Source organism: Armigeres subalbatus, chromosome 1, assembly GCF_024139115.2.
Source record: "Armigeres subalbatus isolate Guangzhou_Male chromosome 1, GZ_Asu_2, whole genome shotgun sequence".
Classification (NCBI taxonomy): Eukaryota; Metazoa; Arthropoda; class Insecta; order Diptera; family Culicidae; genus Armigeres; species Armigeres subalbatus.
In genome coordinates this window covers 56,917,593-56,944,775 of record NC_085139.1, presented here as the reverse complement: position 1 = coordinate 56,944,775, position 27,183 = coordinate 56,917,593, and the positions used below count along the sequence as shown (strand labels likewise).

Below are 27,183 nucleotides of genomic sequence, written 5' to 3'. Positions count from 1 at the left end.
TGTCTGTATGTGCGTGCGTGTACACAAAATGTGAGACACACTTTTTTGTACTTAGCCTTATCCGATTTGCTTGCAGGTTGCATTCAACGCGGAATCCTTCTTAATTTTTGGCTAGTGAAAATTAGCGCAATCGGCTATTGCGTTCCGGAGTTATTAAAAAACATTGTTCTTCCCCAATTTTTCCCAAGGGTCCCCCTTGGAAAAACATTTTCAAAAACTATTTTTGTTCTCAAAAACTGCTACAATGCATTCAAACGAACGCAAATAAATGTGAATTGATGGAAATAACTGAATCTATCTCCCTAAAGTGCAATTCTGGCTTCTCTTATGTGCTTTTCTTGTTGCCCTTCTCGTATACTACACAGATAGAAAAAGTTGTTGAAATTTACACGAAAGTAATGCACATGAAGGGAATGCTAAAAAGAGCGTAAATTTCAACGATATTTTCGCCTGAATGTATGCCATTTCTATAGCATTATGCCACTTTTGATATGGTTCATGCAGTAGAAATTGACATAATGCTACAGAAATTGCATACATTTAGGGCGAACTTGTTGGAAATGATCCATGTACGCCCAGAATAGTGTAATTTTCCACGTCTTTATTTTTTACCCGCTCATTAGTTTTCATAATTTTTTTCTGTGTAAGTATACGCAAAGGCTATAGCATTGCTCCAGAACAGAACTTTTGATAGAAGGCGCGGAGACCCATAGTGTTATATACCAATCGACTCAGCTCGACGAATTGAGGTGATGTATGTATGTGTGTGTGTGTATGTGTGTATGTGTACAAAAATGTGAGACACACATTTTGGCACTTCGCATGACCCGATTTACTCGCAACAAGTTGCATTCTATCTCCCTAAAGTGCAATTTTGACCTCTCTTATGAGCTTTTCTTGTTACTCTTATGTTGTGTTTTCTTGTTTTATAATATGTACACGAGAAAGGCCCAACACCGCTAGTTGGATTATTCTGGGTTTTTTAGTAGTTCCTGAAAATCTTTCGACAAGAACGTCATAACATTGTCGGAAATCAGATATTGGGGTACCGACAACTTTCGCAGCCATATTTATTCTACGATCTTGAACGATCTGGAAGGGTTTTGTTGCTATACGTTATTGGTCCATTTCTGGTGTCGTGGAAATTGTTGAAGGCTTGTTTTCCTTACAAGGAACGCAAGTCTTGAGATATTTCTTGAGCTCGGCGCTCATTCGAGGCCAGTAGTACCCCTATTTCAACTTTTCCAAACATTTTTCAAAGCCGATATGCAGATTACCAAGACCAAGTCCTGGTGCTAGGTGGGACGCTGAACAGCCCTGACACAACGGCCCTCCGACGAGACAGGAGGTTTGCGCAATAAGCTACCTTTAAAAACAATCATTACGAACGACATAGAAGATAATACGACTCGATACAATCGGCAACGACCTAGGCGACGAATAAAGGATCACGATTGAAAGCTTGGAACATGGAACTGCAAGTCGCTAGGCTTTGCAGGTTGCGACAGGATAATCGACGATGAATTACATCCCCGCAACTTCGACGTCGTAGCGTTGCAGGAAATCTGCTGGACAGGACAGAAAGTGTGGAAAAGCGGGCATCGAGCGGCTACCTTCTACCAAAGCTGTGGCACCACCAACGAGCGGGCTTCATAGTGCTGGGAAAGATGCGCCAACGCGTGATTGGGTGGCAGCCAAGCAACGGAAGGATGTGCAAGCTGAGGATGAAAGGCCGTTTCTTCAACTATAGCATCATCAACGTGCACTGTTCACACGAAGGGAGACCCGACGACGAGAAAGAAGCTTTCTATGCACAGCTGGAGCAGACATACGATGGATGCCACTGCGGGACGCCCAAGACTACGCGCAGCAGCTGGAAGTGGCACTCCCAACGGAAGAGTAGTTAGGCGCAGCGTCTCCTGAAGATGGCTGGAGAAATATTCGATCCGCCATTGGAAGCACCACAACCGCTGCACTAGACACGGTGGCTCCGGATCAGAGAAACGACTGGTATGACGGCGAATGTGAGCAGTTAGTTGAGGAGAAGAATGCAGCATGGGCGATGTTGCTGCAACACCGCACGAGGGCCAACGAGGCACGATACAAACGGGCGCGGAACAGACAAAACTCGATTTTTCAGAGGAAAAGCGCCAGCAGGAAGATCAAGACCGTGAAGATACGGAGCAACTGTACCGCGCTAATAGCACACGAAAGTTCTATTTGAAGTTAAATCGTTCGCGGAAGGGCCACGTGCCATAGCCTGATATGTGCAAGGACATAAACGGGAACCTGCTTACGAACGAGCGTGAGGTGATCCAAAGGTGGCGGCAGCACTACGAAGAACACCTGAATGGCGATGTGGCAGACGAAGATGGCGATATGGTGATGGACCCGGGAGAACGCGCGCAGTACATAATTTCACCAGCTCCGGATCTCCAGGAAATCCAGGAGGAGATTGGCCGGCTGAAGAACAACAAAGCCCCTGGGGTTGACAAACTACCAGGAGAGCTGTTTAAACACGGTGGTGAGGCACTGGCTAGAGCGCTGCACTGGGTCATTACCAAGATTTGGGAGGAGGAAGTTTTGCCGCAGGAGTGGAAGGAAGGTGTCGTGTGTCCCATCTACAAAAAGGGCGATAAGCTAGATTGCACCAACTACCGCGCAATCACATTGCTTAACGCCGCCTACAAGATACTCTCCTAAATTTTATGCCGTAGATTAGCACCAATTGCAAGGGAGTTCGTGGGGCAGTACCATGCGGGTTTTATGGGCGAACGTTCCACCACGGACCGGGTGTTCGCCATTCGCCAAGTACTGCAGAAATGCCGCGAATACAACGTGCCCACACATCATCTATTCATCGACTTCAAAGCCGCATATGATACAATCGATCGGGACCAGCTATGGCAGCTAATGCACGAACGCGGATTTCCGAATAAACTGACACGATTGATCAAAGCGACGATGGATCGGGTGATGTGCGTAGTTCGAGTTTCAGGGGCATTCTAGAAACCCGCAGAGGGTTACGGCAAGGTGATGGTCTTTCGTATCTGCTATTGAACGTCGCTTTGGAAGGGGTAATACGAAGAGCAGGGATAAACACGAGTGGTACAATTTTCAATAAGTCCGTCCAGCTATTTGGCTTCGCCGACGACATAGATATTATGGCACGTAACTTTGAGAAGATGGAGGAAGCCTACATCAGACTGAAGAGGAAGCCAAGCGGATCGGACTAGTCATCAACACGTCGAAGACGAAGTACATGATAGAAAGAGGTTCAAGAGAAGACAACGTGAGCCACCCACCGCGAGTTTGCATCGGTGGTGACGAAATCGAGGTGGTCGAAGAATTTGTGTACTTGGGCTGCTGTGTGACTGCCGAAAATGATACCAGCAGAGAAATTCGGAGAAGCATAGTGGCTGGAAATCGTACGTACTTTGGACTCCGCAAGACGCTTCGATCGAATAGAATTCGCCGCCGTACCAAACTGACAATCTACAAAACGCTCATTAGACCGGTAGTCCTCTACGGACATGAGACCTGGACGATGATCGTGGAGGACCAACGCGCACTTGGAGTTTTCGAAAGGAAAGTGCTGCGTACCATCTATGGTGGGGTGCAGATGGCGGATGGTACGTGGAGAAGGCGAATGAACCACGAGTTGCATGAGCTGCTGGGAGAACCATCCATCGTTCACACCGCGAAAATCGGACGACTGCGGTGGGTCGGGCACGCTGCCAGAATGTCGGACAGTAACTCGGTGAAAATGGTTCTCGACAACGATTCGACGGGCACAAGAATAAAAATGACTTGCGGACCCTTCGTAGACTGCGTGGTTGGCGACGTGTAGCCATGGACCGAGCCGAATGGAAAAGACTCTTAATACCGCACAGGCCACTTCGGCCTTAGTCTGAATACATAAATAATAAATACATGGAGTTGGGTTGGCCACACATTATGAAAGAGCGGAGACGAAATCTGCAAGCAAGCGCTGGACTGGACATCGCAGCGGAGGCACACCCAGAGGCTCGTGGCGGCGTAGCCTCAACAAGGAAATAAAGAAAGTCGACCTGGGTCCAGGTCAAGGCTAAAGCGAGCAGCCGCCCAGGATGGAGATCTTTTATGTTGGCCCTATGTACACCTAGGGGTGCTCAGGATACATAAGTGAGTGAGATTTTTTTTCAGTAATTCCCCGGAAAAGTTTTCCGTTAGAATTTCAAACAATTTCCAATTGTAGCCGGCACGGAGCGATCCGTACATAAGAGCGCGTGGCTTGAGCGCCACTCCATTAACGAGACCACGGCCCAAGTTAATTTGCCCGGACGAGATTCTTTCAAGGTGAGTCCATTTAAATTTTCCCGATAAGGATTTATGGATCGGTCCAGCCAGAAACAACGAAACGTGCCAAATTGGGTCCACCCTATCTTCCTTCCATACCTTACAAAGAGATCCTTATGTACAAAGAGACGGTGATAGCCCACCAGAACCTAATACACTCTAAGCTTGAGTGTCGCTGTCATCATCGGCAGACTCTTTCCTCTCACCAACAACCATCAATGAGTTGGAAGCAACATAAAACTCGCAAAGAGGACGGGACTCAAAATCAACAAACAATATCGCGCTGTGACGTTAAACACAATCAATTAACTACATTGGTAGGGATACGACAAAGAAACATTTTAATTGGGTCTAACGAATGGCACTGGCACATTTATTGTCGTAATACTACCAGGGACACAGAAATATTGGGGATTGGCTTCGTTCGTTCAGTATTTGTGTTCGTTCATGTCTATCTACTCCCTAGCTTGTGTGCGTTTTCTCATTTCAGACTTCTACTCTATTCTTTGTGTGCTCTGTGCTGTATGTTTCAACGTGACGTCACTCTTCCACGCAGCACAGCTGCTGACTAGTCTGCGCTCCTGCTACTCGATGATATTTTTGGCTCACGCACGCATTTTCACGGATCCGTGATGGCGGACCCAAGCGATAGTCGGTGGGTTTTGCGACTCCGACTTTCGCGAAAGATTGTTGCGGCTTTCTGTTAGTACATTAGATGGCTTTGACGTGATGTTTCCTCCGCGCCCTTCTCGGACGCCGCACTCCAATCAAAATAGGGTTTGATGACTCACCGGTTTGTTGTGGGTTTTACTTAACTTGACCCAGTCGATGACCTGCCGGTGGGGTCGACGCTCCCGGCTTGTTGACGCCAGCGATGACGTTTCTTAATGAAGCCGACGAAACGTGATGACGGTTGTTTGCTGGCTGGTGGATCTCGTCTACGTGGAGGCCTCCTGGCCTTCCCTCGGACCGATATGGCGACGGATCGGTCCGCTTCTGGCAGGTGACGATCGCCAGGAATGTTTCGTCCGTTAGGGGGGGGAGAGCGTCGCGCTTGGGTGCGATAATTTGCTGCGGTTGGGAAATATCTAGCCAATCTGGCAAATCAAAACTCATTGGCTCCAACTCATTGGCTGATCACGGACGAAATGATTGAGTCCGTGAATCCTCAGATTAAGGAAGGTGGGCTCGGACACAACCGTAAATACGTCATTTCCCGACTCCCTTCGTGTATGATCGTACCAATAACACGATGGATAATCTGACACGAAAGTTGTGCTGCTTTCCCTTTCCCACCTTATCCAGAAAACAAATGGCCTCGACCTTGGAGAGCCTGGCTTATTGATAAATGCCCGCTTGCCTATGTTAAGGGATATGTTATCCTAAATTATTGGCGATTTATAGATTGCCTTTCTTACAATCTATCCTATGCAAACTATTTACAGCAATTTATGTACAAAAATATTAACAAAATTCCTGACTGCTACACAATGGAATTTACAAAAGAATTGCCGAAGAAATTTCTAAAGAATTTGTAAATACATTCTAGAAGGAATCCCTAGAAAAATTTCCAAAGGAATTTCTGAAGGAATTTTCGAAGATATTTCGAAAGGTATTTCCGAAGATAAATTGAAAAAAAAATAGAATTCCGGAAATAAATTGGAGGATTGAATTGGATATTCATAATAATATTCCTTCGAAAATTCAAAGATTGGAATTATAAGAAAATTTCGAATCTACTTCCGAAATTCCTTATGAATTCTTTTTGGAATATAAGATCCCAAGTAACATTCTAAGTTTTATAACGCTCTTGAATACCATAATTTACACTTCAAGAGTGTTATAAAACCATCAAAAAACCAAAATGTTAGGGATTTCTGCCAATACTTTCTCAAGAAATCCCTTCGGAAACTCTAGGAAGAATTTCTTGTAGTTGCTTCGAAATTTCCCTCAGGAATTTCTTCAGATCCACAGGATTTTTTTTCGAAAATTCTTATAGGAATTCCTTTGCTCCAATTTTCGAAATATAATAATTATAAATAATTTTCTAAAAACGATCTACATCCTACGATCCATTTTTTTTTAAATCTGCTAATATTTACTCAGTTCATTTGGCCCGCGTGGCCACCAGGTATCTGCGTCCATCATCGTACGAATCCTCAGATGGTTTGCCTAAACGTCGATCTATCCGTTAGGCTGATCACCCCGATATTCCGGTGAGATTTCTGATCGCACAGCTGAACAGGTCGCTGTCGGTCACCCGCTCCCTTTCACCATCAGGGGTATGCACCAGTCCGAACAATAAAACTTGGTTGATCTTAATAAATACATAGAAAAAAGTATAACTTTCCTGAATTCAGTTTTTTTTGTGTCGCGGAAAATCCTTGATTATACAGTAACTAGCCAAGTCTAGGATTGCCGGAGCGTCTTTTGTGTGCTGCCCATGCACTTTTATTCATGAGTATTGAAGAAGATTCAGAATATGAAATTTTTTTTTAATAGATTTTGCCAAAACTTCGATTTAGAAGATCTTCAAAAATTTGCCCCTCCCTGTTCGAAATGCTGGCTACGCCCATGGAAACAGGAAATTTTTCGAGTGAAATTGTAAAATTAAACTATTACGAGATGTGATATACTTCGTCACTTCATCGTACATTCTGTGGAAAATCATCATAAAACTGATATTCTGTCTTATTCTTGACGCAAGTTATTCCCCGAAAACCAAATAGACTCGTTTTCGCCATCATGAAAGGACAAACGGCGACGCTTCACACGTTTGCCAAATATCATAGAGGACGTACATAAACTACGTGGTCATATTTTGAGGGATTTTCATTTTGGTCTTCCATAGTTGAAGGTGGCTGGGTGCAATACTCCCACTTCGTTCTGGGAATGTTTCGATTGGCAATTTCCCTCGATTTCCTTGGACATAAGAATGTTAAAAATCTCGTGGTTAACAAGTACAAAACTGCCTTATGAATATTGAGCAGGAAGTCAGTTGTGGGAAGCGATGCCAACCAAGAAATACTCAGTGAGAAAGGTGTCCAATTTCCAAATCGCATGCAGATTGATCGCAAGTAGCTCTCACTCCACTTGAAAAATGGATACGTATCTTCTGGTTGGCCCCGTTTAGCACCACTAGCATTCAGTCGTTTGGAAAAACGAACGAAACGATTCGTTTGGAAATAAAAATTTTCCCGCCAATAAAACCATTTCGATTGTTAGGTTTCGTTTGTGCCCGTGGTGTATGTTCCATTCGACAGCGCCATTTCGAATGCATTACAGCGTTACTCCATCCCACATAACACTATACTGCCTGGTAGCTAGTTAAACATTCCGTCGGAGTGAATTTACTGCCTTCGGTACATTTCTCCCTGATGGTTGGTTGTGTGTATGTGGGTCCGTACGTATGCGAAGTGCAATAAAATGCCATTGTTTGTCTGCACCTCTGCCTGGGAGTTCAACCTCCACACTTTATTCGGAGCGCCATTTCCACTCTATTTAGGTTGATGGGCTTCACACCTATTCGCATCCACCCACCAATAACAACGCCGGGCATGATTCTTTGCGGTGGATATAAATGCGAAGCGGCGCTATCAGACAACAACGGTCTTTCTTCGCAGATAAAACATCAACGGAAAGGGAAGTGCCGGAAAGACTCACCCGAGAACAGCTCCAGGAACTTTTCCACGCCGTAGTTGCCGGCGAAGCGATAACTCGAATCCTTGAGGGCGTTCAGATTGTGCACCTTGATGCGTTTGATCATGAACGTGATGTTGTCCGGTTTGCCGTCGCCGTTGAAATCTGCGAACGAAAAAGAAAGGAGGTTGAGTACGGGAATAAATCACTGACTGTTGGGGGTTTGCGCTTTCTGGAGGATGTCACGGCATTGGGACATTTGTTAAACCGTGGTCCGTGGATGATAACTTGGGAGATTTACGAGAGTCTGCAGTTGGCTTTGCGAGTAACTATGTTGTTTTGTCAATCTTCAGAATATGAGTTCGATTATTGCTAGGCCTAAGATCTTCTCGTGTGGGAAAGATTCCCGATTTGTGAGATGAAATCCTGGTCCCGATTTTAAATCTCTTCTGCGTTCTCTTGAGAATCCCACAATTCAGAAATAAGTTCTACAGTCATCGGTGGTTTCAATTAACAAATAACTGAGGTTTTCCTATCACTGTGATGGAGTGAAACACCTGAAAAGGGGCTTTATTGTATTCATTCATCCAAACAAACCGTTTGAAGCGAAAACACAGAACTCAGTTTATAGAGTACTCCGAAAATACAAAATACCACGCAATTTTGAAACAAAATCCTGTAAAAAGACAACACCTTCCAGATAAATCACAACCCAATCAATCAATGCTCCGGTTTTTGTGCAGCTGCCAAAATAATTGATTCTCCGAAACCGAAGCTCTGTATTCAATCAACTTCGCATGGTTTCTGTATCGGTATCGGCACCGGAGTTGGTGAAAAATTGCAAAATGGGTTTAGTTTCAATTCAATTGAGAGCTGCGTGGATTTTTTCATCATCGCATTCCGCGAGTAGAGCGCGCGTTGGAATTTTTCCGCTGAAACTATTTTTTTTCCAACCCGCCGGAGGCATTGAAATCGGCGCGAGTATCGCGTATCAAATATTTCCGAGCCCCTTTTCTCGGAGGCAAACTTATCTCCGATCATGACAAAATCCACATCGGCTGACATATTTTGCGCTCAAATCCCTCCGCCCTCCCCACACTCCGTCGAATACCAGATGGGGCCGACATGAACGCAAGGCGAATAATAAAATACCAAAAATTTTATCTCTCGTCACGCCATTTCCCGCCTGGGACGCGGGTTCGGAAAAGGGCGGAAGGTTCCTATCGTAAGGCCCGATCCGAAGATGTTTCCCCTTTTCTGGATATCCGGTGCTCTGTTTGAGAAAAAAGTCGATTCGCAGTAAATCCGATTTTCCGCTTATATACACTGTGCGGATCAACTTATGGGGCGGGGGACGAAATCCTGGGGACTGGAGGATTATGTTTCTAAGACTCGGGTGGAAGCCTGATCTCTAGTGTCATGAAATTGATTTCAATCTGGTGCGGCTCATCCGGATGGAGTCAAGCGAGCCTGAAAATGACTGGAAGATGTGTTGGGATGTTTAATGAGTCATCCTTTTGCGCTGCGAAATGAAGGACGAGAAGTGATTTCCAAGCTTTGTTGTGTATTGACTCATTCGAAAGATCCAGAATCCGGGAAATATAAAGTCCTAAAAGAAATCCCAATGTAAATTGCTTCTGAGAATGGATATCTTGTAAGAGAAAATTTTACCATGACCTTAATAAAATAAAGAATGCTGTTCACATGCTTTTGATATGAGATATATTTAATTGCTAATTTCGTTTTATTTGTGAAAAGGAGGGCCTTTGGGAAGATTTTATACATAATTTGCGAAAATTGACAATGAAAACAGAATATAGGAAGGCTTCCGGTAGACATCAGAAAGCTTCACCGAAATCGGGGAGTACAGCAGAGTTTTAGTGGAATTTAGTAAGATTTTAGTAAATTTTTATTTAATATGAGTGAAGATATTATATATATATATATTCTTTGCAGATGCCTGTGTTCCTCCTCCAAAATCACCTGACGATACATTTTTGCTACGTCCGTAGTCAACACGTAGCGAGGGAATCTAAAACGAAGTACAATCTCGTCCAAGTTACGCTGATTCAAAGACCCTATCATTATGATGTCATTTAATGATAAGCCCTTCACTTTAGCGGATGCATCAAATACCACTCGGCATTTAGTGATGGTATTCGACGGACGTAAGATGGCGTGATGCGGCAGGTACCAATTAACACCTTCGGGATCATCGCCTTCCTTGATCTCTTCACAGTGGCCGAGCCACTCCTAGTCTTCCATAAACTCGGCATACTGTCGCTTCAACTCAGGATCTTGTTCGACTCTTCTTTCCAGAATTTAAAATCTTTTAAGCGCCATGGAACGGGAATCAATTAACTCAGCAACATCCCTTTTCAGAGGCAATTGAACGATAAACCCCCCGGTTTCATCTGGACGATGAGTTTCTTGAAAATGTCATTCACAGTCTTCAGCTTTCCTCAATTTCCCACAATTTTTGAACGCAGCGATTCAGTCCGTCAAGTGTGAGTGAATGCGAATGAACTACCCGACCATACTTCGCGTCATTGCAAACACCACCGACGACCCAACCTAGCCGAGTCTCTCACAGACATGGAAGATTATCCGCTAGTTGAACTTCACCAGCCGATAGAAGCTTCAAGAACAATTGGTTGCCTAGTAACAAGTCTACCTTTCCAGATTGATCGGCTAGTTGGACTCCGGGTGGAATTTCCAAATCTATGATGTCCACCGTTGAAGATGGTAAATCAGCTGTAACCTTGTTAAGCTATCATTACACTGTTTGTCATAATGACAAATATTTGTCAAGTCAGCCTGATATCCATGTCGATTTCTGGTCAGTCTGATAGATATCCGGATAAACTTGACAAATATTTGTCATCATTACAAACAGTGTACTGAGGGCTTTAGTCACCAAGCACTTCACGTTGGCACTAAAACCGGAAAACCTCGATCGGATATGAACTACACTGCTGCATGACATTTGACTCTTGGTGTCATAAATCCCTGCTACGACGATGTTGGACGGATACTTTTTTATTCCCAAAGCCTGGACCATACGATTAGAAATATAATTGCCTTGGGAGGTACTATATAATAAAATTCGACATGGGTGAATTTTTTGGTTTTTATCAGAGTTTGAATCCAAAGGAGAATGAGAAAATCTCTGACCTATCATGTCTGTATACACTCTTGAGAGACGTTTTTCGGTAGCTGTTACGATAATGAACTGATTCGGGGGGCTACAACCCATGGTAAGTTTCTTTTAATAAGCCCCAATTGTGGGGGCACCGGTTCTGATGATGCATATCAACTTGTTTTACACAGCTCTGCGAAAAAATATGGTCCCCAACATAAAATGAGTGAGAACAAAGCGTTTTATCAAACCCCGTCGGTGGGGACCACCTATCTGAATCAGTTTTTTTTCCAACTTGTATACAAGTGCCTTTCTTCTAACGTTGTTCGTTATCTATTGAGAGCGATTTCTGCAAACCCTGGTTTTTATCAATAATGTCCACTACAGCTGTTAGAAGAAGCATTTGATGGCAGGGTGCATTCTCGCTGCGACAGCTGGCAGATGTTGCTTCTTCGGACGGATTCAACTGCTGATCTTTCTTCTTTGGGATCGGTTGGCTCGCTGGAATCGATTGTGGTTCTTCAATCACTATTGGTTTCGACTTGTCCTAGGATCCGAATCCGACTTGTCCGAATCCATCGTTACTGCTGCTAAAGTCTTTCGGCTTGTCCTAGTTCCAGACTTGATTGGTCTCGGTTGTGAGAAAGAAATTCTTGTTCCTAGAAATTCTTGTTGTAAAAACTTCAAACTCTCGACGTGTTTCGAGCATTCGTCCATCAAATTTCTCAGCTCATCGTAGGATCCCCGGGACATCCTTTTGAGATTCAATAAACCATGGATGTGTTTGTCGATGGCATGACGTTTGTTCTCATACCTTTCCTCAAGTATCTCCCAAGCATGATTGTAATTTCCTTCAGTGATGGTCTTTGCGTCAATTATACCAGCAGCATTGCCTGTCAAAGTCTTATCCAGGTGGTACAGCTTGACAGCAGGAGGATCAGGAGTATTGTTCACCACACGGAAGAAATAAACTACCAAATAGTGAGTTCAATTCACCCAACCTCGAACATCCATACGGGAAGTCAAAATTGAGTAAATGGGGTTGAAGTAGTTTGCTTTTACTCATATGTTAAAAAAGTACCCAACGGAAAATTTATTTACCCAACTGGAGGTTTTCACTCAATTTTGAGTTCAGGCAATAAACTCAAAGTTGGTTTCCCGTATTGAACTGGCGTCGCTGGATTGTTTCGCTCTTTTGTTTTTTGACAACAGAAAGAGTGGATGAAAGGGAAGAGAAAAAATAACTTAAAAGTAAGTTAAAAAAAACTCAACGTTGGGTACTTTTTTTTTTCTTCCGTGCAGGTCTTCGAACATTACTTTAAACTTTGGCCGGCTTTCGTACCGGCCATCAAAGGTAGAAATTGGAATTTCCATAGGCTGGTGAACCAATATGGGAGCATGAGGTTGAGACGGGGCAAAGGAAGCTCTAGACGCGATTGCATTGGCATAGATGGAACTTAATGGAGATCTTATCTTGTAGTTCATCGAACTGAACATAATGCTTATCGTGTTCTTCCCTGTCGTCGACATGGACTAACGCAATTGGGATTTTTGTCATATTCTACAAAACCAATGGAATTTGGTCACTTTTTGGCTTGCAATAAGCCAGTTTGATGCGCACGATTGGCCGAAAGACTTCTGATGATCTCCAAGCGAGAGAAAATCGCAACTGATCTGACGTCGATGCTTGCGCTGGCCGAAAAGTCTGGGAACGACGTCCGATCGTGCCTTTCATTGTTGCAGTTCTACAGTTCACTCAAGAAACCGATCCGGTTGACCGACGTCCTGAAAAGCACAGTCGGACAGAAAGATCGTCACAAGGGACTGTTCGGCATATGGTCGGCCATATTTCAGGTATGTACTAATTTTCCGTGGAGCACTAGTTTATTTGATATTCTACTTCAACACATACACATAATTTGGTCGCTAAGCTTATTTAATGCGGTTATAAGTTGCCGAGCTAAAATCTTCGACTGTCATATTGTAAACCTGAAGAGGTGACGGGGCTGTTTCGGGGTTCTTAATACGTTGTCGCCGTTGTTCTGTCTCGGTAGACCGATTAACTTTTGTTTGCGTTCCCTGATTCTTTGGCAGAAATATACTTGCGTTTGTTTAGCTTTGACAGTCTGACAAGAACTGGTCCGTTTCATACGCATGTTCGTTAGGTCAATTGCTTCACGACGTAGATCCCAAATGTTCCAGCGGTACTGTCTATCGATGTTGGACGGCACTGGGTGGAGCTCAGTTTGAATTTCCTGTTCGCAAATAATAGGTGCCTTGATACGAAAGACTTCTCTACTGTGCGAATTGTAGGCTGTTTGAACTTTGTAGAATAAGTCCAGGAAGGCAATTAGTTGAATCTTTTTCCGAGCAATAGTCACCACTTTGAAAACGTACCTGAAAAAAAAGAAAATATTTCTTTTAATCTGACCTGGCCATCTTATTTTCGTTTTGATTTCTGCAATCATGAAAAAAATCTATATGAAATTTACTGCAAAAATATCCATTGCTGCCAGATGTGTCTGAATCTTGTTATGCAATTTAAAAAAATCCGTTTTAACATTTACTGCACAAATTCGTCACGCTCCCTACAGAACGCGAATTTTAAAAAGAACGGCAATCTCGATAAATGTGACTTGACAAAAATTCTGTTTCTGACTGGTTCAAACATACTACATATTGGGCAAGATTTTCATTCCTACGGGACAAGAAGGGTAGTCTCTAGCAGAAATGTCCTACACAGTTGACAAAAAAATCTGCTCTTTTATTTTTTACAATTTTAAACAATCAAATGGAATTCATCCAGTGGGTGCGACTATAGATAATAGTATCTAAAGATGAGCGAAAGCATGGCTGAGTCGATTTTTTTTTGCCCGTGCACACGCGCTTGTGACGTCACAGCCCTTAGCGTTTCCATTGAAATCGTGACGTCATGCTCGTTTGGAGACACGTTTGACCAGGGATGCCAGAAGATATTTTAATATGTCTTCACAGTCGTTTAAAAATGTCTTCAAATGTCTTCAATATTAAAATAACGATTATTAGCGAGAAACTTTTAAATCCAATAGGTTTGTATATTCAATAATCTCCTTGTTTTACTGATTTGGAATAATATTTATTTTTTTAACATACGAATTGTTAGATTTCAAGAGAATATTATTTAAAATTATTAATTTTTTTTATGACGAGTTTCCTCTGGATTTTGTACTGAGGCGGATTTTTAGTTGAATTTTCACGTGGAATTCTTTTAAATTTCTTTTTAAAGAATACCCTGTTGGGATTCAAAATTTACTGTGAAATACTTAAAGAAACATCCAGAGAATTTTCTGAAGGAACTTCCGGTAAAATTTCTAGATCAACTTCCGGATAAATTCCTGATGGAGCTTCTTATAACTTCTTTTGGATGGAGCTTCTAATTACTTCTGGAAGTCTCCTGAAGAAATTTCCCGAGGAATTCCTGTTGGAACATCCAAAGGATTTACTGAAGAAACTTCCGGAAAAAGTTCAGAAGGAAGTTCCGGAGGAATTCTTGGAGGAACTTAAGAAGGAATTCCTGTAGAAACTTCAGGATGAATTCCGGATGTTTTTTTCTGGAGGAATACCTGAAGGATTTTCCTGATGAATTTTTGAAGGATATTCCTGAGGAATTACTGAAGCAATTTCCGGTGGAATTCCTGAAGAAACTTCTGGAGAAATTCTTGGAGGTAGTTCTGGATGAATTCTTGGAGGAGCTTCCTGATGTATTGCTGCAGAAATTTCCGAAAGCAATCCTGGAGGAAATACCAGATAAATTTCATAGTATACTTCCGGAGGCATTCTTGGAGAGTCATTCGGCAACTTTCTTAAAAGATCTTCCAGAGGAAGAACTTCGGGAGGGATCCTTGTGGAGCTTCCGCCGCAATCCCGGGAAAACTTTCAGAAAATCCTGGAAGAACTACTGGAGGAATTCGTGAAGGGACTACTGAAGGAGTTCTGGAGAAACTTCTGGAACTTCTTCCAAATGAAGTCCTGGAGCATTTTTCGGAAAAATCCCTGAAACTTCCGAACAATTTCCTGGAGGGATTACAGGAAGAATACCAGGACGATTTTATGAAGAAATTCATAGAGGAACTCGCAGAGTAAATACTGGAAGAATGTCCAAAAATATTTCTAGAAGAATAATCAAAGGAATTCAAGGAGAAATTTAACAAAAGTGTGTAAAGTACAAAAGTTTCCTCTAAAAATTCTTTTAGGTAGATTTTCCTGTAGAAATTTACCTTGAAAATTATGAGAAATACCCATTTAACACCAGCATAATTTCAATTTCTTATTAACATTCGTAAGAATTTTTAATGAAAATCAATTGAGACAATTTTCTTGTGGAAATTGAAAGGGATTTATTGTGGGAATTGTGGAAATCAAGATGAATTTTCCGTTTAAATTTTGGGGGATTTTTTTTTAGGTTTTTTTTTTTTTTTTGGTGGTTGCTGGCCCAATTATTACTTCTTATTATTACTTATAGAATTTAAAAAGAAAACGAATGCTAAGACCAAGTGCCACTGGATGACTCCAAACGGGCCAGTATAATGTGGGGTAGTCAGGGTTTAACTAAATTAGCTAATAGTATAACTTATAGGGGGGAAATGCTTATCTAATCTTCCGGTCAATGTCATCATATAGTGCATATACTCCTGTATATATACGATTGTGATGCATCACCAGTGCTACGATGTGCACGTATTACCTGGCAATCTAACTGCATTGATTGTCTGCCTTTTCAGAATTCCCAATAATATTCCGTTTAAATATCACAAATGATGGTTAATTGTTTGTGCTAAGGGAAAAGAAAAGTGCAGTGGGTATCGGCCAAGTTCCCCCTGGCGGTGCTAAAATGATAAGCGGGAACAATACCTAATTCCATTTAAATCTTTTAGTATCATTAGTGATTATCACGCGTTATTATTTTATGTGGGGGCACGCATGGAACATATTTTTCAACGCGGGTGTCAGGCGGCTGACCCATGCTCGACCAAAATAGTAAAATTTAGCTAGAATATTTTAATTTTGCTTGATTATTTTTATTTTATTTTTTATTTTTACCATCAAATGATTAGGAGCTTATTTTCAACATCACATAACGCAAGAGAGGGTAAAACTCTGCGTTGCATAGAAAAGTTTAGGAGGTCCCCGATTCGGTGCATTGTTGCACTGTTGTGTGGGGCATGGTTGTCCCGTGTCGTTTATGGCGATGTCGTTCCCGCATCTATGACGCCTTTGCTTGAACAAATCATTTTATGTAATGGCGGGACATGTTAATAATTCATTCTAGTTCTCAAATATTTTGGTAGATACTCTGGAGGCTGTCAAGGCGGTGGGAGGGACATTGCCTATGAGTGGCAGAGACGGCTGTGCTCTGGGCGGCAGCATGGTGAAAGCAGTTTCGGGATAGTTAGGATTCAGTTTTCATACTTAAGAGAATATCTAGAATAATATTATATTTTGATGAGCCAACCTCCATTTTTAATCACGAGCTTTATTTAGTAGCATAGGTTATCAGTACTCGTAATATACTTAATTCGGTGGGCACGCTTGGAACACATTTTTAACTCAAGTTCGACCAAAATTGTAAAATTTAATTGATTTATTTTAATTCAGTTTAATTATTTTAATCTTTCTGCGTCAAATGGTTAGGTATTTGTTCCCCCACCCCTTCTGCTCTCTCCTTTTCTATTTTATGTTTCCAAACTTAAACCAACGTGATCACACTAATCCCAAACTGCACGTACCTCTATCATATCAATCTACATACGAATCTACATACAAGAAGCGACAATCACCAGAAAACGGATTTCAATCATTTCCCTTTTACCATAAGTATAAATCATCTAAGCTATAATAAACTCTATCGTAGCGATCCCGAACTGTCTAAGCATCTTAACACTGTCTATTATGAACACATTGTCTGTCTATTATTGCACAGGGGCAGCTGCATGTATCCGCAAGTAGGCTCCACCAAAGCGACCGTGTGCCGCTCAAAGCGCACAGGCCCAAGTCCTGGTGTTAGGTGGGACGCTAAACAGCCCTGACACGACGGCCCTCCGACGAGACAGGAGTTTTGCGCAGGCTCAATAAGCCGCCTTTAAAAACAACTATTACGAACGACATAGAAGATAATACGACTCGATACAATCGGCAACGACCTAGGCGAAGAATAAAGGATCACGATTGGAAGCTTGGAACATGGAATTGCAAGTCGCTAGGTTTCGCAGGTTGCGACAGGATGATCTACGATGAATTACATCCCCGCAACTTCGACGTCGTGGCGCTGCAGGAGATTTGCTGGACAGGACAGAAAGTGTGGAAAAGCGGGCATCGAGCGGCTACCTTCTACCAAAGCTGTGGCACCACCAACGAGCTGGGAACCGGCTTCATAGTGCTGGGTAAGATGCGCCAACGCGTGATTGGGTGGCAGCCAATCAACGCAAGGATGTGCAAGCTGAGGATTAAAGGCCGTTTCTTCAACTATAGCATCATCAACGTGCACTGCCCACACGAAGGGAGACCCGACGACGAGAAAGAAGCGTTCTACGCACAGCTGGAGCAGACATACGATGGATGCCCACTGCGGGACGTTAAAATCGTCATCGGCGACATGAACGCACAGGTAGGAAGGGAGGAAATGTATAGACCGGTCATCGGACCGGATAGTCTACACACCGTATCGAATGACAACGGCCAACGATGCATAAACTTCGCAGCCTCCCGCGGAATGGTAGTCCGAAGCACCTTCTTTCCCCGCAAAAATATCCACAAGGCCACATGGAGATCACCTAACCAAGAAACGGAAAACCAAATCGACCACGTTCTAATCGACGGTAAATTCTTCTCCGACATCACGAACGTCCGCACTTACCGCAGTGCGAATATTGAATCCGACCACTACCTCGTTGCAGTATGCCTGCGCTCAAAACTCTCGACGGTGTACAACACGCGTCGAAGTCGAACGCCGCGGCCTCACATTGGGCGGCTACAAGACGGTAGACTAGCCCAAGAATACGCGCAGCAGCTGGAATTGGCACTCCCAACGGAAGAGCAGCTAGGCGCAGCGTCTCTTGAAGATGGCTGGAGAGATATTCGATCCGCCATTGGTAGCACCGCAACCGCTGCACTTGGCACGGTGCCCCCGGATCAGAGAAACGACTGGTATGACGGCGAATGTGAGCAGTTAGTGGAAGAGAAGAATGCAGCATGGGCGAGATTGCTGCAACACCGCACGAGGGCGAACGAGGCACGATATAAACAGGCGCGGAACAGACAAAACTCGATCCGGAGGAAAAAGCGCCAGCAGGAAGATCGAGACCGTGAAGAAACGGAGCAACTGTACCGCGCTAATAACACACGAAAGTTCTATGAGAAGTTAAACCGTTCACGTAAGGGCCACGTGCCACAGCCCGATATGTGTAAGGACATAAACGGGAACCTTCTTACGAACGAGCGTGAGGTGATCCAAAGGTGGCGGCAGCACTACGAAGAACACCTGAATGGCGATGTGGCAGACGAAGATGGCGGTATGGTGATGGACCCGGGAGAACGCGCGCAGGACATAATTCTACCGGCTCCGGATCTCCAGGAAATCCAGGAGGAGATTGGCCGGCTCAAGAACAACAAAGCCCCTGGGGTTGACCAACTTCCAGGAGAGCTATTTAAACACGGTGGTGAGGCACTGGCTAGAGCGCTGCACTGGGTCATTACCAAGATTTGGGAGGAGGAAGTTTTGCCGCAGGAGTGGATGGAAGGTGTCGTGTGTCCCATCTACAAAAAGGGCGATAAGCTGGATTGTAGCAACTACCGCGCAATCACATTGCTGAACGCCGCCTACAAGGTACTCTCCCAAATTTTATGCCGTCGACTAGCACCAACTGCAAGGGAGTTCGTGGGGCAGTACCAGGCGGGTTTTATGGGCGAACGCTCCACCACGGACCAGGTGTTTGCCATTCGCCAAGTACTGCAGAAATGCCGCGAATACAACGTGCCCAAACATCATCTATTCATCGACTTCAAAGCCGCATATGATACAATCGATCGGGACCAGCTATGGCAGCTAATGCACGAACACGGTTTTCCGGATAAACTGACACGGTTGATCAAAGCGACGATGGATCGGGTGATGTGCGTAGTTCGAGTTTCAGGGGCATTCTCGAGTCCTTTCGAAACCCGCAGAGGGTTACGGCAAGGTGATGGTCTTTCGTGTTTGCTATTCAACATCGCTTTGGAAGGGGTAATACGAAGAGCAGGGATTGACACGAGTGGTACAATTTTCAATAAGTCCGTCCAGCTATTTGGTTTCGCCGGCGACATAGATATTATGGCACGTAACTTTGAGAAGATGGAGGAAGCCTACATCAGACTGAAGAGGGAAGCTAAGCGGATCGGACTAGTCATCAACACGTCGAAGACGAAGTACATGATAGGAAGAGGTTCAAGAGAAGACAATGTGAGCCACCCACCGCGATTTTGCATCGGTGGTGACGAAATCGAGGTGGTAGGAGAATTTGTGTACTTGGGCTCACTGGTGACTGCCGAAAATGACACCAGCAGAGAAATTCGGAGACGCATAGTGGCTGGAAATCGTACGTACTTTGGACTCCGCAAGACGCTCCGATCGAATAGAGTTCGCCGCCGTACCAAACTGACAATCTACAAAACGCTAATTAGACCGGTAGTCCTCTACGGACACGAGACCTGGACGATGCTCGTGGAGAACCAACGCGCACTTGGAGTTTTCGAAAGAAAAGTGCTGCGTACCATCTATGGTGGGGTGCAGATGGCGGACGGTACGTGGAGGAGGCGAATGAACCACGAATTGCATCAGCTGTTGGGAGAACCATCCATCGTTCACACCGCGAAAATCGGACGACTGCGATGGGCCGGGCACGTAGCCAGAATGTCGGACAGTAACCCGGTGAAAATGGTTCTCGACAACGATCCGACGGGCACAAGAAGGCGAGGTGCGCAGCGGGCAAGGTGGATCGACCAGGTGGAAGATGACTTGCGGACCCTCCGTAGACTGCGTGGTTGGCGACGTGTAGCCATGGACCGAGCCGAATGGAGAAGACTCTTATATACCGCACAGGCCACTTCGGCCTTAGTCTGAATAAATAATAATAATAATTATGAACATAAACACAACCGTTTCTATCTCTACAAACATTTCTCTAATAAAAGGTTCCATAGCAGTCGCTAGAGCCGGAAGCGGTCAACAAGCCGCTCCATACTCTCCTCCTCTGTCTTCTATTATCTCACAATTTTACTACCCTGAAACTGAACTGTTTCGGACCCCTTATGGGTTTGAAGCAGAGGACGGGACACTCGAGCCTACCAGTCAGTGGATGGAAAGGTCCGTTGTGATAAAGGGTCTATCACAAGCCTCGGATAACCTGGAATAAGTTTTCCACGAGTCGAGTTCACATTGATTTCATGAGTTCTATAAATTAATCGTCACGTTGAAAATTTAAGCCAGCAGTGTAAACGTATTGCCTAATGTCATACAACGTAGATTGGCCACGGCCCGGGGATACGTTGAGTATAACAAGAATAAGCCAGTTTGATGTTGGATAAAATACTTATGGTCATATAAACTGTATATTCGTGTCACAGACAAATGAACGCAACACAGATTTCCTAAAATGATCAAAAAGCACTATCAGCTTCTGGTGTTGGAAATTCACTGAGTAGAACTTATTAAACCAACAAAGAAGAGTAGAACAGATTCAATTAGCGTCATATTGTGACATCAACGAAATGGAATTTCATTTATTTGATATTTCATTAAGATTTCTTTCATAATTATAAAAGGTATTGTGGCAAGGAGTTATTCAACACACTACTCTTGCAACACGTTATGAGTCGTTATGGTTAAATCTATAATTCGCTCATAAAATGTAGTACCGTGGACCCCCGGTAATATGACCGCTTTTAATCTGAACACTTTTTAATTTGAACCCCGTTCGTTTGAACATCGTTCAAATTAAAAATGGTTCAAACGGCATTTAACACGTGGAATCGAGAAAAGAATAATGGAACATCGTGAAACGGAATGCAGAATCAAAACAAACCAGCAAAGAGAGCAGCCAGAAACCAGTTTTTCTGATGCAAATAGAGCAACCAGAAGTTCAAATTAAAAATGAACCCCGTTAATTTGAATGAGGTACCGTTCAAATTATCGGGGGTTCACGGTAATGTCAAAACTGTAAATTTTGAACAACTTCCCTTTTCACTGCGCAACGCTTTTTATATGAGAGATGATTTTTTCTTGAATTATGCGCAACGTTAAGGCATACCCCCCCCCCCCCCCCCCTTAAAATGTTATGTAAATTGTGTTCGTCACCAAATTCAATTAAAGTGGAATTATTGAGTAACTCAGATTAAAATTTAAAAATAAGAAGTTTATCAAAACACCTGATTAATCCCCCTAGCGGTAATGTTGTCTTTCTCGTACATTATAAGAAAATGTATTTTGGCCACAAGTTTTGAGCCCATTGTCCGATCCAGCCTATTTTTAATAGGGAACAATGGACCAACGTTCTCTGACGAATGAAACTTGATGCGAGTAAATCGGTTTAGAGTAAGTGCTTAAAAAAGAGTTAAGACCATTTTTGCTCACACACATACAGACATTCACACACACACGTATACGCTTAGTACACGAGAAAGGCAAAAATGGGAAATTTTTCAAATTCATGTATCTTACAAAATGATGAATTTGGGCAGAATTTTATTCATGGTCCTCAAAGCTTAAGAGTTCAATAGTGTAGTGCATAATGTTTTACTGCGGGGTATTGCGGGGTACCAAACTGTTTTGTTCGTTAAATATTGCGTAAAATATGCTTTTAAAAAACTACTTAAAACTAAATTATGGACGGAGCTATTATTATATTATCAAGCCTATTGCATAGATCTGTTTAAGAGCTTTGTAACGATATATAAATATGTTAATTTTGAGACAAAAACATGGCAAAGCTGTACGTTTTCCCAAAAAACGTAAAAATATCATTTTTAGGAGGGGCTAGTTTGAACGCCTCCCACCCCTCCTTAAAAAATCTAAAAAATAAAAACCGTCCTGATTATAGAAATATCATCACATTTTACTCGCCCAAATCGAAAATTGGCCTTTTGGTAGTTTTGGCCACACCTTTATATGGGGCTATCATATTGTGCGGTCGTTGTACTCTTTGTGCGCTGCTTCTACCTTTTTTATGTAGTGTCGCACCTCAACCTCATCTAACTGAAGTTCTTCTGCGTTTTCAAGGAATAGCTTGTTGTAAAGTCTAGTTGGCTTACCTTTTGCCAAACCTAGACGATGGACGAGAACGTTGTCTGCTCAGCTTGCGCCATCGTTTCCTGCAAGTTGGTTTGCTTCTTATTCTTCTTAACGTTGGGTGCCTGTTGGCCTTGTGCCGCTACCACTTGAGGGGTTTTTTCCTTCTTCTTAGTCATGACCAGAGATTCACCGGAACATTTCGAGCCTTTTGCCCGAACCAAACATGGAAAACAGTCAAGTCTATAATCCTGATTGGGCAGAAGGTGCTCTCGTGGTCTCACTTCACTTCACTGTTCTTCACCAATTATCAAGATGGCGTCTTCCACGCTCATCTAGCACTTGAACGCAATGGCGTCTTGTTCCCATTTCTTTTTTTCACCAAATCATGGCAGGATTCTCACTTTCCCGGCCGAATCTTCTTGAAATTTTATTTTTTCGACCGTATCAATTCTTTCGAAATTCAACATCTATCGAACATCCGGTTCGGTAGGATCATTTTATGTCGAGTAGCGGACTGTATCGGGGCAGGTACGAAGCGGCATACGGAGATCTTTCTTAAATAAAACACTTAACACTAGATTTACTGTTCCATTTTTGCCTTTCTCGTATACAAAGTATACGTAAAGGCTATAGGATCACTCCAAAACCGAACTTTTGATAGAAGGCTCGGAGACCCATAGTGTTATATACCAATCGACTCAGTTCGACGAATTGAAGTGATGTCTGTATGTGTGTATGTATGTGTGTGTGTATAAAAATGTGAGACACACTTTTTGGTACTTATCATTATTGCTCGCAACAAGTTGCAGTCGACGCGGATTGCGGTCTAGTTGTTTCCTATTGAAAATTGGCCTGATCGGTCATTGCGTGCCAAAGTTATTAAAAAAACATTGTGGGAAAAAAAATCTCAAAAACGAAAAAAATTTTTTTTTCAAAGATTGCAGCAATGCATTCAAATGACCGCAAATACATATGAATTGATGGAAAAGTAAAATTTATCCCCCTAAAGTGCTATTTCGACCTCTCTTATGTGTTTCTCTTATTATTTAATTGCGCGAGAAAGGCACCACCAACGCTAGGTGGATTGATCTGGGTTTTTAACAAAGGATTTGGTAACATTAATAACTATTATAAACTACAATTAATTGCATATTATTCGGTAACTCGGTAACTAAATATTATAAACTAGTTGACCCGGCAGTCGTTGTCCTGCATAGTAGGCGAAAATGCGCGTTGCGAACTGCTCATGCGAAACTCCCATACGAATCCTAATTTTAACTTTTCACGATTTACACAACTTTACTAATAAATTTTGACTGAGAAAATATCATATAAACCCGTCGGAAACTATATCAAATGTAACAGCTGAAGGAATGAATAAAATCCATCCAGCCGTTTTCGAGTTATGCGGATACGAACACAGACCATTTCATTTTTATTATAGAAAGAAGATTACTCCCGATCGCGACGGACACTGAGCATGAGCATGAGCATTGTGAGAGGCTGCTTGATAACCCTATCGCACATGCGTAATGCATAGTAATTATGCACTCCTCGATACATCCCTGATCTTCGCGTATCAAAGCAGGCGTTGCTTTGAACGATAAAGAGTCATCCTCTTTGGTGTTCGAACTGCCGGGTGAGCAGGTTGTGTGCTGGGCGACAGTGCGTGCTTAATACGGATTTCACAAATGGCGATCCTGCCAGGAGCCACCTTTTCTAGGTGGCATTTTTTTCTCCTTCCATTTAATTTAATATAGCTGTTACTGTCGCCCATCACACACAAGTGCAGTTGCAGTGAAATTAGTTACTAGGCAAAGGAAAACTACAGGTAGGTTAACGTTTTCAAAAACTGATGCGCAATGATACGGAGCCACTGGTGCTGGTTTCTCGCAGTTGAGGAAAACCCGAGCGACTCAGGGCTACTGTTTTTAATTTGCACGGGGGAGTTTTCCGGGAGCAAGATTGCTCACTGGTTCGATCCGGCAAAAGGTACGGAGCCACTGGTGCTGAGTTGGAGAAAACCCGAGCGAGCCAGGGCTACTGTTTTTGATTTGCACAAGGGAGTTTTTCCGGGGGCTAGATTGCTCACTGGTTCGATCCGGTAAAAGGTACGGAGCCACTGGTGCTGGTTTCTCACAGTTGGAGAAAACCCGAGCGAGCCAGGGCTACTGTTTTTGATTTGCACGGGGGAGTTTTCCGGGAGAAAGTTTGCTCATTGCTTGATCCGAAAATCTACACGTGAAAAAATTTAATGTTATTTATTATTAAATAAGATTTCTAATACTTTTTGCCAAAGCAGGCTCCTAATGATATGTATAAAATAACTTATACAATGCATTAGCCATATACATTCCAAAACTCATACTTTTCATTAACTTATGAAGGTTATTAGCTTTTTGATATGGGATCATTCATTAAGTGGCATAATGAAGAGTATAAGTATTTTCGAATGGTTTTTTGCCATAACATATAAGGTTATTTTTTTACGTGTAGCAAACCATGCGCCTCATAAACGATTGTATTAAGGATTTCCAGCAATCCATGGAAACCAAAGAGGGGGAGAATACCGTACACATACTTACTAGCTGGCTGTCACTTCTACTTTCCCCACCCCGCATAACATGACTGCTTAGACCACTGTCTTGTCTTGAGACGAAGTGTAACGCCTCGAGATTTGGTGTTATTTCACCGAAACTCCTGATTTTGAATATTTTTTGTTTTATTTAATTTTTAACTTTCTCCGGGAAAGTAGAGGGATGTGAGAGGCTGCTTGATAACCCTATCGCACATGCGTAATGCATAGTAATTATGCACTCCTCGATACATCCCTGATCTTCGCGCATCAAAGCAGGCGTTGCTTTGAACGATAAAGAGTCATCCTCTTTGGTGTTCGAACTGTCGGGTGAGTAGGTTGTGTGCTGGGCGACAGTGCGTGCTTAATACGGATTTCACAAGCATTATGACCGCACAATTCGTAGTTGCTACTTCGTGATCGACTGAACTTGCGAAATTGTATAGAGAACACAATGAATAGGGCTTGGGATTAGCTACCCATTCCCAACGTACGTTTTGGGAGCTCAAATATTTAAAGTCAATAACGGCGCCGGCCAACGATGCATAAACTTTGCAGCCTCCCGCGGAATGGTAGTACGAAGCACTTTCTTCCCCCGCAAGAATATCCACAAGGCCACATGGAAATCACCTAATCAAGTAACGGAAAACCAAATCGACCACGTTCTAATCGACGGTAAATTCTTCTCCGACATCACGAACGTACGCACTTACCGCAGTGCGAATATTGAATCCGACCACTACCTCGTCGCAGTATGTCTGCGCTCAAAACTCTCGACGGTGATCAACACGCATCGGAGTCGTCCGCCGCGGCTAAACATTGGGCGGCTACAAGACGGTAGACTAGCCCAAGACTACGCGCAGCAGCTGGAAGTGGCACTCCCAACGGAAGAGCAGCTAGGCGCAGCACCTCTTGAAGATGGCTGGAGAGATATTCGATCCGCCATTGGAAGCACCGCAACCGCTGCACTAGGCACGGTGGCTCCGGATCAGAGAAACGACTGGTATGACGGCGAATGTGAGCAGTTAGTTAAGGGAGAAGAATGCAGCATGGGCGAGATTGCTGCAACACCGCACGAGGGCGAACGAGGCACGATGCAAACGGGCGCGGAACAGACAAAACTCGATTTTCCGGAGGAAAAAGCGCCAGCAGAAAGATCGAGACCGTGAAGAGACGGAGGAAATGTACCGCGCTAAAAACGCACGAAAGTTCTATGAGAAGTTGAACCGTTCACGTAAGGGCCACGTGCCACAGCCCGATATGTGTAAGGACATAAACGGGAACCTTCTTACGAACGAGCGTGATGTGATCCAAAGGTGGCGGCAGCACTACGAAGAGAACCTGAATGGCGATATGGCAGACAACGGTGGCGGTATGGTAATGAACCTAGGAGCACGCGCGCAGGACATGCGACTTCCGGCTCCGAATCTCCAGGAAATCCAGGAGGAGATCGGCCGGCTGAAAAACAACAAAGCCCCTGGAGTTGACTACCGCGCAATCACATTGCTGAACGCCGCCTACAAGGTACTCTCCCAAATTTTATGCCGTCGACTAACACCAATTGCAAGAGAGTTCGTGGGGTAGTACCAGGCGGGATTTATGGGTGAACGCTCTACCACAGACCAGGTGTTCGCCATACGTCAGGTATTGCAGAAATGCCGCGAATACAACGAGCCCACACATCATCTATTTATCGACTTCAAAGTCGCATATGATACAATCGATCGGGACCAGCTATGGCAGCTAATGCACGAAAACGGATTTCCGGATAAACTGATACGGTTGATCAAGGCGACGATGGATCGGGTGATGTGCGTAGTTCGAGTTTCAGGGGCATTCTCGAGTCCCTTCGAAACGCGTAGAGGGTTACGGCAAGGTGATGGTCTTTCGTGTCTGCTATTCAACATCGCTTTGGAGGGGTAATACGAAGGGCAGGGATTGACACGAGTGGTACGATTTTCACGAAGTCCGTCCAGTTATTTGGTTTCGCCGACGACATTGATATCATGGCACGTAACTTTGAGAGGATGGAGGAAGCCTACATTAGACTGAAAAGTGAAGCTTAACGGATTGGACTAGTCATCAACACGTCGAAGACGAAGTACGTGATAGGAAGAGGCTCAAGAGAGGTCAATGTGAGCCACCCACCACGAGTTTCTATCGGTGCACAATAGGACAGCCCCATATAAAGGT

At 43.6% G+C, this 27,183-nt stretch overlaps 1 protein-coding gene across 2 annotated transcripts in view; it reads right to left on the bottom strand.

Annotated features, from left to right (window-relative positions):
* Positions 1–27,183, bottom strand: part of LOC134225837 (uncharacterized) — a 738,557-nt gene that overhangs the window by 144,517 nt on the left and 566,857 nt on the right. For both annotated transcript variants that reach the window (XM_062706214.1, XM_062706223.1), the window contains one exon: positions 8,002–8,142. In XM_062706214.1, the coding sequence (XP_062562198.1) occupies positions 8,002–8,142 (141 nt within the window). The remainder of the gene's footprint in view (positions 1–8,001; positions 8,143–27,183) is intronic.